Source organism: Triticum urartu, chromosome 4A (assembly GCF_056163025.1).
Source record: "Triticum urartu cultivar PI428250 chromosome 4A, HENAU_Tu73, whole genome shotgun sequence".
In the NCBI taxonomy this organism is placed as follows: domain Eukaryota; kingdom Viridiplantae; phylum Streptophyta; class Magnoliopsida; order Poales; family Poaceae; genus Triticum; species Triticum urartu.
Window position 1 is genome coordinate 14,229,180 of NC_141876.1, and position 13,657 is coordinate 14,242,836.

The following is a 13,657-nucleotide window of genomic DNA, read 5'->3' on the forward strand; positions in this document are numbered from 1 at the left end:
CCATGCCACATCAGCCAAATACGGTGCCATATCAGCGTAATTTATGTTTTCAAATGGGATTAACACCGTGTTCATGTCAAGTTTTAGAACCAGTTTGACATATTTTTTAAGTTCAGACACTAAAAGTTTGACATATTTTTCAAGTTTAGATACTAAAGTGAACATCCGTGTCAAAGTTCAAGCACCACAGATGATATTACCATTTTTCCAAACTGTTTCCAAACTGGCATATGCCGGCCTGTACGGGGCTGCTCCGGTTGGAAATGCTCTGAGACAGAGACACAATCTGAAGCGTTCCCTCCAGTGCATTTTTACAGGTTTTTCCTTCTGTTTTTTGGTTCAACCACCTGCTGCACAACAGATAACTGACCAGAAGTATCCGTTACCGTAACATTTTTACAGGATGGTTCGTCTCCAGTCATAACCTTTTACACGTATAACCCATTCCATTCATCTTTACAAAAATTATTTACCCCACCCCCACCCCCACCCCCACAAATTTATAATACATTTCATGCTATACCCCCTCTCTTCTATACCAAATGCAACTACAGCTACAATTTCCATGCTTTTCCAGGCACGTTATTATCATGGCCCTACAAATTACAAAATAATCCATCTCCATCCAATGTTCACCGACGAGCGTTTCAGTTCATTCAGGCCACGAAATCATGCAGCAGGGGCGACGGCTCAAACTGCTGCCGTTGATCTAGCTGGTTCGTCGACTCGTAGTCCGAAGAGGCCACGGCAGCGCCACCGCCGGGATGAGCCGCGGTGGTGTTGTAGATGTCCTCTTCCCCGGCGGCGGTGAATCCTGGCCGGTGAGCGTTCGGAGCTGAGAGGCTGTTCTCGGTGTGCTGCAATCCTAGCGTCAACGACACATTGCTGTTCTGATATCCCCCGAGCTCTGCCAAATGGTAGGCCATGAAGCGCGCGCTCTCGTCGCCGTGGAGGAGACTGCCGTCAGCCTCGCCCGGTCTTTGGTCCTTCAACAGCAGGTTCATGAAGCCGTCGTCGGAGTTTGCCTCATTGTGGAAGCTGGACGGCGCTCCGGTGAGACCCGCCATCTCCATGTTGGCTTTGAATTCACTGGTTTGGTAAGCCTGGCCCTGGCTCATGGAGCATTTCAGATCTTCCTTGTCTTCACAAGACGCCATTTTGTCCTTGCTTCTTGGTAAGTTGTCCGAGGAGGAGTTTGAGTCGAGCTCTGCCTCCCCGGTCTCTTCTTTATACATGTCTTCGATCATCGGTTTCCACAGGCGAACACGGGCATTGATGAACCAGTTCGAAATCTAGGACAATGAAGGATGTAAAGTAAGTTCAGCAAACCGATTTCATTTCACAGAATGCAAAGTCTTCCAGAAGTCATTTGCACACTTTCGAAGCCAAATATCCAATTCTCCTAGAATACAAGTTGTTTATTGATGGAGAACTTAACAAATATAATTTTTCCTATTTGCAGGTTATCGACATACATGCTAGTAGAGTAGTAACCCTGCAGCATGATTCAGAATTTGCACCACTTGGATATTACCAAGATGAGTTACGTACCCCTATTTGTGCGCATTGATTTTAGTACTAACAAGGCATACCAATCATTGATAACAAATTTAGTGTGGTAATTCTTGGTAAGATCATAAATACCTGACTTCTTGTTAAACCAGTTTGCCTCGCTAGCATTAGCTTTTCTGAATCTTTTGGATACCTGGAAAAAAAATAACTGTCATCAGAACAAAAGCGAAAAGGGGCAAGTGGCGATAATTATATGAGAAATAAGCAACTTACGGGTGAAGGAAGTGTTCAAACAGCCAAGCACGAAGAATTGAAACTGAGTTTTCAGGCAGTCCCCTCTGTGGCCTCCAGGCATTTTGCTGTAACATACCATACTGTTGGAAAGCTCGTTGTTGCCTTAACTGCTGATCGATGTAACGGAGGCGAGTTAACTTGCCCTCTCTGCCCGATGAACTATCCTCCTCTCCCAGTTTCTTTCGGATAACATTAACCTGGTCGTTGATAGCATCCTTCAGACATCGGAAGTGCCGCGATATTGTCTGAAGGGCAACTGCAGTATAAGGTTTGGCAGCTCCAGACCCAGCAATCATATCGAAAGACGACACTACAATTTGCATTTGATGGAAATAATGCTTGTACTTTCGGTCAACCTGAAAAAAAAATAGCTTGGTGTTCAGAATAGTTCATTTAGGATGTGATGTGTAGTACTAACTACTAACTGAAAAATAAGAAAACCGCATTCAGGTTGCCAGTTAAGCCATTATCCCTGTTTAGCCCGTGTTAAGGACAAATCTGTCTTGCTGAGTGCCTTTTTGAAAGAGTATTATTTCTCAGCAAAGTTTCTGTATTTAGTTTAAATCGGATTTAGATACCAAAACTTTACCAACAAATACCATTCTTCCTGACAGCTCCTGAGAGATGTACCTTTTACGTTCCCGCCCACTTGACATTTTAATAGGATTGTTAACATGACTTTCTTCTGAACTTTGTGGTGATCTAATTAATCAGCACATAGTAATTAGATATATGTCGCAGTTCCTACTCCAACTATGCTTAGTGCTTCCTTGGAGGTTCTTTAGCTAAAAACTTGCATGCACAAGCTTAAGCCTTGTTATATGTTGGTATATAGGCAGCTAAGCTTTCTTAAGAAGCCTCGACCCGCCTAGAAACCGTTGAACCATCTCTCCTGACTTTTTCAAGGAGCCCATGTATGAATTTCTAGTTAGAAACCAACCATTCTGAATGAACTTTGGATCATGACCCATTTATGTTACTCCAGTCAATATTAAGTCCATGCCCCTTAATTGGCTGGGATTCCAATCCCAACGACTACCTTTTCTAAGAACAAAGATAGGACAATGCAGTTGACTTCTGAGATATGAGAAACTCTGAGCTCCGTTTTCTTGAGAAAAAGAAAGAAACTCTGAACTGCAACCATCACCAAATAAAGATTTTTTTTCTATGGAACTTTAGACTGGAGTACAAAAATTAAGTTTGTTCATATGGTATATTTGAACTTAATCGTTCACAAATGAGTCTGTGGATCTTCATGAGAATTACAGCTACAGTGATTAGTCAAGCAAAGGTAAATCTTCGTGGCATTTCAGTTTGATTTCGATAGTAAATATGGTGGTGGTGACTAACAAACCTCATCCAGCATGGCCAATAGTTTCGCCATCTTATTCTGGAGCTCTTGTTTCTCAGCCGCAGAAATCTCAGCTTCCGCATTGGCAGTAGACTCCTGTGGGTTGGAAGATACCCCCTCACTTTTCAACACCTCATCGGCGTCTTTGCCATCCATTTTTCCTGCTTCAGCCTTCTCTTTCTGCGCGTTCTGCTTTATACTCTTCCAAACACTGACGATCTCATCAAGCAATTCTTGTGCTGCTTTTAGATACTTTGAATTCCTGATTGCCCGTGAGGCCTCCGACTGCATATTCTTCATTCCATTTTCATCACCCTGGTAAGATTGGGTTGTCAGCAAGTCTGGCTTTGGGGACCAGTATGGGTATGAAGGTGCCAGGATATGTGTGTTGAGGCTCAGAGACAATCCTTGGCCTGGTGCTGATGGAACACTCGCCGAACTGGGGTTGTTCAACAAGCCGAAATCAAGCTGTGCACTGCTATGGGCATCATTGTGGATGAGATCACCACCACCACCACCACTCTGTGCACCATCCATGAAATGCATTAACATCTCATTCCTCATATCTTTGACAGGAGCAAAGGAGCTTTGCTCTGTGAGCGAGGTGACCATGTTAGGAGGTTCCCTTGATGATGAATGTTCTGAAGGATGGCCATGCAGCTCCATGAAATTTTGCTGAGGCTGGATAATGCCACTGAATTCCGTATATGGTCCAGAAGATGCATTGTTTGAATAGAGCAAGTTCCCCAGGGCTGACGGCACGGGATACGACGCATTTCCCGTGTCTGGTGAGTACATGGTTTGCGGGTCCCTTTCGTCACCCGGGCTTGAGTAATAATTAGACATGCCACAACTTTGACTGCTCACTTATGAAGCAACTGCATGCCACTTGTGAAGTCAACCCAATCAAGATTCTAATTGACCTGCCTGCAAATGGGAAAAAAAGGAAGGGTTGAGCATAACACTGAAGAAGAATAACCAACTCAAAAAGGAAGTGCTTCTATCCTCAAACAGTAAGAGAGGATGCAACCAATAGTAATTCCTTATCTCTTTCTTTCCAGAAAAAAAAAACTCAGGCCCTGTCTCTTCTGCAAGGGCACAAGATACACACACACACACACACACACACAGTAGCCATCACGAGTGATTTAAGCCCAGAGCCTCACATTTGTACTCTTTGGCAGCAGTTACCACCGTTGTGTTCCATTTTTGTTTTTCACATTTGTACCATGGAAGAAACAGACACCAATGCTCAGGAAACAAGACAATGCAAGGTGACAGTGCAAGATGCTTGTTTGCAGGCTAAAGGTACAGGTGGTCCGCCATCTATGAGCTCAGCTCAGCTAGGTTCTTGGCCGTTTGCACCTTCCTCACCAAGACGGTGAGAATGTGGTGGGAAATTCCTTATGTTTCACCAGAATAACACAAGCATCCAAAGGGGCCAAAGCCACCCGAAGGAACCACCAAACCAGATAACACGGCCGGCCTCTATACCACACATACAAACACAAAACTGCAAAAGCACGGATTATTTTGTGTTTCTGAAGAAAATATTGTTATTTTGCCTGTTCTTGAATGAAATACGATTATGTGCTGGCCGGCAATACCTTGTCTGATCAATCATTGATGACCGAGGCCTGCGCAGGACTCCTTCACCAGCTCAGCGGCAACCACCGAAGATACGGGCGTGCACCGATGATTCAGGATGATTCTGGAAGAAGAGATGAATGAAATGGCATCAGATGGCTAGCTAGATAGAAACTACTTTCATACTACTTGTTTGCAGCTCGGATTTTATGTAATTTTCAATGATACGACAGAGGTGGGAGTGGTGAGCCAGGAGCAATGTCCAAGGCACAGCCTTGTTGTCAGTTGTCACACGCAAAAGATGAATATAATAACTTAAAATTCTGATGACAAGAGCTAAGAGTTCCCTTGCACAGATAAATGCTGCACTACAAGATACAGCAAAACAAGAGACGAAAAATAAGAGCATGGGTTTCATCAGGGCATCCAATGAAACAAAGATTCAAGGATCAGCAAGCAAAGATGGAAGGGTTCCCACTGTAACCAAGCCCAAAAGCCAGCTCTACTGGTAGCTGGGGGAGGGGAAGCAACTAGAAACTCAGATTGAGGTACCAAGACCGCATATGAAACACAGAATTCTAAGAGGATACCCAAGAATTCCATACCAAAGAGGTGAAGAGGGGGTAATTTCTTGAGGCATCAAAAACAGGGGAACCAAGAACTTGAGGCCAAAACCCCCAATACCTTCAGTTCCTCAAGAATCCCAACTCTAGGCTGCACTAAAATCCACAGCCAAGGCTCCTAATCTCTCCCAGCTCCTGAACTGAAGAACCCAGGCAGAAACACCAAGAAGAGGCCTCGCAATTCAGAGAGGCTAGCTAGCCACATACCTATCCCCGCACTCAAAAGCCAAGAAAAGCTCACCAACCAATCATTGGAGCCGATAACAGCAGCACCACACGGAAAGAAAAAAGATAAACAAAAAGGATCGGTTGCAGTTGCAGTTGCACCCACTCAGATCAGACACCCCAATTCCCCGAAGCGAAGAAGCAGCAGCAAGAACCAGAGCAGCAAAATCACGCGAACATGCGCAAGGAATTTCCGCCCCTGCCGCCGCCGCCGCCACCGCGGCCAGCGGAGGGGGGGGCAATGATGCGGAGAGGGGGATAGAATATTGGGGAAAGGGAGGGTGACCTGAGGGCGGGGGGCAGGCAGCGGCCGGCAGAGGGATTGCTGTCACGAGCCCCGCAAGCCGATCTTGGCTGGGGATAGCGGGAGGGGAGAGAGACAGCGGCGGAGAGGAGAAAGAAAATCGGTGAATCTTTGCTCCTCCCTCTCTCTCTCTCTCTCCTCCGGCACGGGGACAAAATCAGATCCCTCCCACCCGGGATTACAATAATCTTGGCCGCTGCTGCTGCTTCTTCAACCTTCCGCTGCTGCTTCTTCTCGGGCCCAAAAAACAAATGGGTAAACAAAGCGGGCACCAACCACTAACGACTGTTATACCAGCATATGATAATGCGGAGGAGGGCTCCGGCCGGAAAATTTCCCTCTTTTTCTTTCTCGGCGTTCTTTATTGCTGCTGCTGTTAGCGGAGGATGGGACGGGACGGGATGGATAATTGGGTGGGGTGGGGTGGGGTGGGGGGCGTTCGGGGGCGGGTTTAGGCTTTAATCCAAACCGGGAGCTGTTGGGGAGGCATTTGGTTTGCTTGTTTGTTTGGCGGTGCGTCCACCACCACCACCACCACCACGGCCTCCTTCGAGGTGCTTTTCTCGTTGTTCCATCCACCGTAACGCGTGTTGATTTGATTTGATGTATCGTGGAGCTTGTTTATGGTTTTAATTATGTGATGTTGTGTCAGGCTGTGCTGGGTCTGGCTTATCATTATTGCTGGGATTATGGGATGTGACACAAAGTCTAAAACTGATTTATTGGGAGAGGGTTTTGTTTTTATTTATTTTTAGAATGCGGTGCAGATGCAGAGGCATGTCATGTTGAGGTTGACGAAGTCATCACAGGCGTCTCGTACTCGACGGGAACAATGCGAACACCGGGATTTGAACCCTCGTGGGCTAGGGTTACCGCTGTCCTCATTACCATCCAGCCGTGGATTGGTTCACGGGAGAGGGTTTTATTGGGGAGTATGAAATAGGGGTGAGTTTGTGACATGGCTACTCGGATGGTTAGCGAGGTGGTTGTGTTGTATTGCACGCCCCTTTCTCCGACGGATTATTCTTGCGGTTGTAAAGGATGGTCATGAAGGGTATGCATGCGAGATGGCATCGGATATATAAGATCATGTGACTTGGTTTGTTGTCTTAGGGGTACAAACCCCGCCCTGTAACGCCTAACATGCGGCTCTAGCCCGATCCAGACTTGAAAATCTCGATGGGGGTAGAAACGAATATCGCGACACATAGCAAGGTGAACATCATTAAAAAGTACCTCAATTGAATAGAAGAGAATATAAGATATAGTTGGCTTACACTTGCCACAAGCTACAACATGAATATCTCAATACATCAATACATAGCGGTCATCATGCAGAAGAGCTTTCTTCGACCCATCATCTCCAAAAGAATGAAATGCATAAAACCACCACATTCATATCCTAATTAGAAAAAATGTCGGAATTCAAAACCTGACAAAACGCATTATCTTTGATAGTGGTAAAAACACCGACGAAACTTTTGAGTGAGTTTTGACGTGGCAAAGCTTGGCGACGGGTGTGACGGCAAGCATTAATGATCGTTAACGGATCGATCAGGGCGGCACTCTCGGTCTGAGGCGTGGGGTTGGCTCACTCTCTCCCCCGTCATTCTCCTCCCCTTGTCAGCGGTAGAGGGGGCATAACAGCCCACCATGCCGATGGCGATGGGGGAGGGGGCACGACACACCACGACGGCAACAAGGGCAATTGTTGTGGTAACAACATCTCCATTCCTTGTCACCACTGCTGAAGCACGGCTGCGGTGGCACTCACCAGTAGGAGGAGTTGTTTCACTTATATCTCATTCTATTTAGAAATTAGGTTTAGACCTAGGATTTGGGTATTATGGTTTGTGTTTGTGTGGGAATTAGGGTTTGTGGTCAGTTTGGAACTTAGGGTTAGGGAAGTGTCGATTGGGTGCATTGAGAGCGATGTGTGTGTTGATTCAACGAATTATTGAACAATTAGTCTAAATTGTATATTTGGGAGTGGGTGTTGTGGACTGTATTAGTTCATATTTTAGTATGAACTAGTCCAGACATATTTTAGTCTAAACGAGACAATTGACAGCCCCCATACTAGTCTGAAATATAGATTTGGGAGTGGATGCAGTGCATTGTTTTAGTTCATAAATTAGTATGTTTTAGTTATACATGCGGATTTGCTTGCATTTATGTTTTGCTGATTTCTACCAATCGAGGAACTTCACTTAATGGAGATATAGGAGAGAGGATGAGAAGAAAATCATGAGAAGACCTTTTTGTTATCATAAAATTGAGACTTATGGGCAAGGAAAGGGTGTATCATCCAACAAGGCTTATGGGCATGTTGTTTACTATTGTTGCTGATACTGTGAGCTGCAAGTTGCTAGTTATTGATAATGTAGGTGATCGTGCTGTGGTGATTCTGGTATTTGTTCTTAGATGTTTGAAGTGAGAATGTTGTGATCATGTTGTTATGATTTGGGTCTAGCCATTTGCTTTAGAATAATGACATTAGACTACAAGATGTTTGATGTCTGTTACACCAGAAGATGCACAAATTCAAACAAATAGAAGATTGGATTGTGTTGTTAGGCCATAATTTACCAATACAATGATCTAATTGGTTTGCCAAAACACCAACACATTCATCATGCGTGATACATTAAAGATAATTGACAAACAAATTCAGACTCGTGAGCAAAGTGTGATACATCACATATTATGGTACATCACAGATAATTGACTAACATCGGAGGTAACTGAATTCAGAGACAGTTGAATAGAAGATTCATACAAACATCGTCAGAGGTAAAGGAAATTGGTCCAATGCCACCTTGTAGTTGGATGTGGAGCTAGGCTTGTCTGCCTTCTCGCCCACTGGAAGATCTGGTCATAGGTATGAGTGCGGTCATTGGAAAGCACTGCTCATACTCTGCTTCATTAAAGAGCCCTGAGATCATATCTGAGAGTTGCGCTAATAACCCACAAGTATATGGGATTAGTTGTAGAATTTACAATAAATAAGAGTGTCGAACCCAACGAGGAGCTAAATGTAGAATTAATATTCTCTCAAGTTCTATCGACCACCGATACAACTCTACGCACACTAACGTCCGCTTTACCTAGAACAAGAAATAAGTAGTTTGCGAGAATAGAAAGATAGCTTTGCAAGATAATAAAGAGTTAGTTGTTGTTTCAAATTTTAATAAAAGAACAATAAAGTAAAGGTTTTTGAAGATCAATGAGAAAAGTTTTGTCCCTAGGCAATTGAATATGACACGATAGTGATACTCATCACACTTATGAGGGAGAGGCTTAAGCTAACATACTTTTCGTACTTGGATCACATGTTCTTATGATTGAAACTCTAGCAAGCATCCGCAATTACTAAAGATTCATTAAGGTAAAACCCAACCGTAGCAGTAAGTGATAACCCACAAGTATAGGGGATCACTTCGAGGGTGGAGTATTCAACACAAATTTATTGATTCGACATAAGGGGAGCCAAAGAATATTCTCAAGTATTAGCAGCTGAGTTGTAAATTCAACCACACCTGTAAACTTAATATCTGCAGCAAAGTGTTTAGTAGCAAAGTAATATGATAGTAGTGGTAACAGTGGTAAAAGTAACGGTAGCAGTTTTGGTTTTATAGTGATTGTAACAATAGTAACGGAAAAATAAATAAGCAAAGAACATTATATGAAAAGCTCGTAGGCAATGGATCAGTGATGGATAATTATGTCGGATGCGATCAATCATGCAACAGTTATAACATAGGGTGACACAGAACTAGCTCCAGTTCATCAATGTAATGTAGGCATGTATTCCGAATATAGTCATACGTGCTTATGGAAAAGAACTTGCACGACATCTTTTGTCCTACCCTCCCGTGGCAGTGGGGTCCTATTGGAAACTAGGGATATTAAGGGCTCCTTTTAATAGAGAACCGGAACAAAGCATTGACACATAGTGAATACATGAACTCCTCAAACTACGGTCATCATCGGTAAGTATCCCGATTATTGTCACTTCGGGGTTAACAGATCATAACACATAATAGGTGACTATAGACTTGCAAGATAAGATCAAGAACTCTCATATATTGATGAAAACATAATAGGTTCAGATCTGAAATCATGGCACTCGGGCCCTAGTGACAAGCATTAAGCATAGCAAAGTCATAGCAACATCAATCTCAAAACATAGTGGATACTAGGGATCAAACCCTAACAAAACCAACTCGATTGCATGATAAATCTCATCCAACCCATCACCGTCCAACAAGCCTACGATGGAATTACTCACGCACGGCGGTGAGCATCATGAAATTGGTGATGGAGGAAGGTTGATGACGATGGCGACGGATTCCCCTCTCCGGAGCCCCGAACAGACTCCAGATCAGCCCTCCCGAGAGAGATTAGGGCTTGGCGGCGGCTCCGTATCGTAAAATGCAATGAATCCTTCTCTCTGATTTTTTTTCTCCCCGAACATGAATATATGGAGTCAGGATGGACGTCGGTGGAGCATCAGGGGGCCCATGAGGCAGGGGCGCGCGCCCCCACCCTCGTGGACAGGGTGTGGGCCCCCTGACGTTGATTCTTCTGCCAGTATTTTTTATATATTCCAAAAACAATCTCCGTTGATTTTCAGGTCATTCCGAGAACTTTTATTTCTGCACAAAAATAACACCATCGCAATTCTGCTGAAAACAACGTCAGTTCAGTTTAGTTCTATTCAAATCATGCAAGTTAGAGTCCAAAACAAGGGCAAACGTGTTCGGAAAGTAGATACGACTGAGACGTATCAGTAAGTTAAAAGTCCCCTTTGATACCATATACAACAACTCGAGAACTCGGGTTTAGGCTTCTAGTCATTCCCGCAACCCACTATAAGCAAATCATTAACATATTGCGACACCCTACAACGGGAACCGCGTACGCTTGCACAACATGGCGGGCACCATAGGACAGCACCATAATAATATACAACTCATATCAACCATATCATGCCACAATTAGCCCGCGGGACAAAAAAAACCACTCAGACATAATGGAGGTGTAACACATCATTGGATAATAATATATAGCATAGAGCAACATGTTCAAGTAGAGATTATAGCGGGGTGACAGAGGATACACCAATGAATGGAGAGGGAGAAAGTTGCTAATGACGACATCGAAGTTGTTGGAGTAGATCATCGTCATGATGCCCCCCCCTGCAGCGCTCCGGCACCACCGTGAGAGAGGGGGAGGGAGACCCCCTCCTTCTTATTTTTGCTTGGCCTCCCCCCTAGATGGGAGAAGGGTTCCCCCTCTGGTCCTTGGTCTCCATGGCCCTCGAGGGCGGGATCCCCTCCGAGATTGGATTTCACCTCCTCTTTTATCTAGTGTTTCTTCTATGTTCTGGTTTTGTTTTTTGGCCGAACACCGTTTCTTTTATAGCAGAGTTCCCTAACTCCAACTGGGCTGAAATTTTAACACGATTTTTTCTCATAATTAGCTTCCTTATGCCTGAAGGAGAGCGGTCTCTTCACAAGCCACCTCCATGTGCCCTAGGAGGTGCATCCCCCTGGCTTGCGAGGCCCATGGGCCTCTTCTTGCATTTATTTTTGCGCCAAAAAGTCAGATATATTCCACAAAAAACATGTAAATTTTCAGTTCATTTCGGCTCCATGAAATTTTCTCCTAAAAACCCCAAAATAATAGAAAATAGGAACTGGCCTTTGGCACTTGGTTATTAGTTTAGTCCAAGTAGAAATAATATAAATTATTTCCAAGAAATATGTAAAAGTGGTATGATAATAGCATGAAATAATCAAAAACTATAGATACATCGGAGACGTATCATGTGCCTATACTCCAGGGAATAGCATGTGCCCGTCGAAACTCTTTGCTCCCTCCTAGCCGGTGCCCTCTGTGTCGGCCACCTATGCGTCACCAGCGTGGGTGCCCTCAGCACTGGTGCATCCTCCTCCTCTTCATCAATGATTTATCCTAAACTAGGATCCATCACAACTGGGTGTGGTATGGCGTCTAGGGTATGTGGGGAGGGGTTTTGGCTAGAATGGTTGGGGTGGAGTGGTTTATATTGACACTCCAAGGGTGGTTGGTGGCTGTTTGATAGGCGGGTTTTATTAGCAGTAAAAAAGAGGCCCGTTTGACAGAGAATGGTAATCATATTCTAGTCTGCATCACAAGATCACAAACCCAAACTAGGAACAATACTCAACACATTCATCTTAACTAGAATTAAATATTTAACGGATAATTTCGTCATAACACACTAGCATAATATAGAATGAACAAGGGTCATAACCCACACGATAGCAGTCTAACACCTAACCACCATGTTTGCATTGGGCCTTAAAACTAAGATAAGTGGATCTAAAAAATCTAACACTACTGTCATTAGCTTCCATGGCATGTTACATATATGGGCCTAATATATACCGTCTTAACTTTCATGGGCTGAAAATACAATCTTTTTGTTGACATCTTCAACAGTAGTTAAATTCAGTTAACTAGACAGAATAAATTACCACTGCAGGACGAAACTATCATCTTTCTCTTCACATCTTCAACGGCAAGATTCAGTGAAACTATCATCTTTTTCCTTAACAACTGGATTCAGTTAAATTAAGTGAAACTACCATCTTTGTATTCAACAACAAGATTCAGTAATTCAGAGAACAAGTTAACTAAACATATAAGTACACACTTAATCAAATACCTACAGGCTGAAACTACCATCGATACTATGAAGATCGATAGCACCTAAATCCAATTTTGTGCACTATGACTGATTTACAGAGCAAAAGTGATAAGCTAGCTAGAACAACAAGCCCATCACTACTTACATGCGCACCACAACCGTAAAACCTCCTCCCATTTTCTATGCCATAAATGCCACACGGTTCTTAGCACTAGCGAGGTGAAGCTTGCATTTGATGGACGGATACACTATTATCCCAAAGAAAGAGGAATCCACAATGGTCTCAGGGTTCTCCTGCATTCACAACATCTAGATTAACCAACAAATCCTTCCGACGAGGATCGAATGAGATCTGGAAAAAAACATATCCAAATCCAAACCCTAACCCAAACCCTTCGAAAGCCTTACTCACAAATCCATGTCCATGTCGGTATACTAGAGGCCGTCGTCGCTCCTCTCCTCTCCGTCTTTCCATGAAGGCATCACGTGGTAGTGGCGAGGAGGAGCAGCGTCAGCGTCGACATCGAGTGAGAGCGGGAGTGAGAGAGTGAGAGTGATCAAGTGAGCATGCTACCGTTGGTGCCCCCTCTTTGGACCATCAGTTGCTAATGTGCACTGTCACACCCATTGCCACATGGACGCATTGCCACGTCAAAACTTACTCAAATATTTCCTCGGTGTTCTTTCCACTGTCAACAATAGCATTCAGTGTGTTGTGTCATGTTTTGAATTGTGGTGGTTATTTGCTAGTTAGGACAAGATTGTGGTGGTTTTATGAATTTCATTCCCTCCAAAAAGGTATCTTCTTCCCGTCCATTTGACACTCCAAGGGTGGAGTGGTTTATATTGACAGTCCAAGGGTGGTTGGTGGCTTTTTGATAGGTGGGTTTTATTAGCAGTAAAAAAGAGGCCCATTTGACAAAGAATGGTAATCATATTCTAGTCTGCATCACAATATCACAAACCCAAACTAGGAACAATACTCAACACATTCATCTTAACTAGAATTAAATATTTAACGGATAATTTCGTCATAACACACTAGCATAATATAGAATGAACAA

At 43.8% G+C, this 13,657-nt stretch overlaps 1 protein-coding gene across 4 annotated transcripts; it reads right to left on the reverse strand.

The window, feature by feature from the left end:
- Positions 1-287: 287 nt before the first annotated feature.
- LOC125550250 (BEL1-like homeodomain protein 7) lies at positions 288-6,326 on the reverse strand. Of its 4 annotated transcripts, none has more exons than XM_048713205.2 (6): positions 6,191-6,326; positions 4,765-4,868; positions 3,161-4,084; positions 1,786-2,162; positions 1,645-1,705; positions 288-1,292 (listed from the first exon to the last, which is right to left on the reverse strand). In XM_048713205.2, exons 3-6 carry the CDS (start codon positions 4,001-4,003, stop codon positions 657-659), a joined length of 1,917 nt encoding a protein of 638 aa, XP_048569162.1. In that variant the 5' UTR covers positions 4,004-4,084; positions 4,765-4,868; positions 6,191-6,326; the 3' UTR covers positions 288-656. The 4 variants fall into 4 exon arrangements, with proteins under 4 accessions (XP_048569162.1, XP_048569160.1, XP_048569161.1 ...); XM_048713203.2 differs by having other exon boundaries at positions 5,879-6,323; XM_048713204.2 differs by lacking the exon at positions 6,191-6,326 and adding an exon at positions 5,699-5,849.
- Positions 6,327-13,657: the final 7,331 nt, after the last annotated feature.

What these genes read in the sequence shown, in the direction of transcription:
- LOC125550250 (XM_048713205.2), bottom strand. Translation starts at nt 4,003, where the DNA reads ATGTCTAATTATTACTCAAGCCCGGGTGACGAAAGGGACCCGCAAACC. An exon ending in TTTGAACACTTCCTTCACCC is followed by an intron (nt 1,706 to 1,785) that starts GTAAGTTGCTTA and finishes TTTTTTTTCCAG; the next exon opens with GTATCCAAAAGATTCAGAAA. An exon ending in CTGGTTTAACAAGAAGTCAG is followed by an intron (nt 1,293 to 1,644) that starts GTATTTATGATC and finishes TCATTGTCCTAG; the next exon opens with ATTTCGAACTGGTTCATCAA.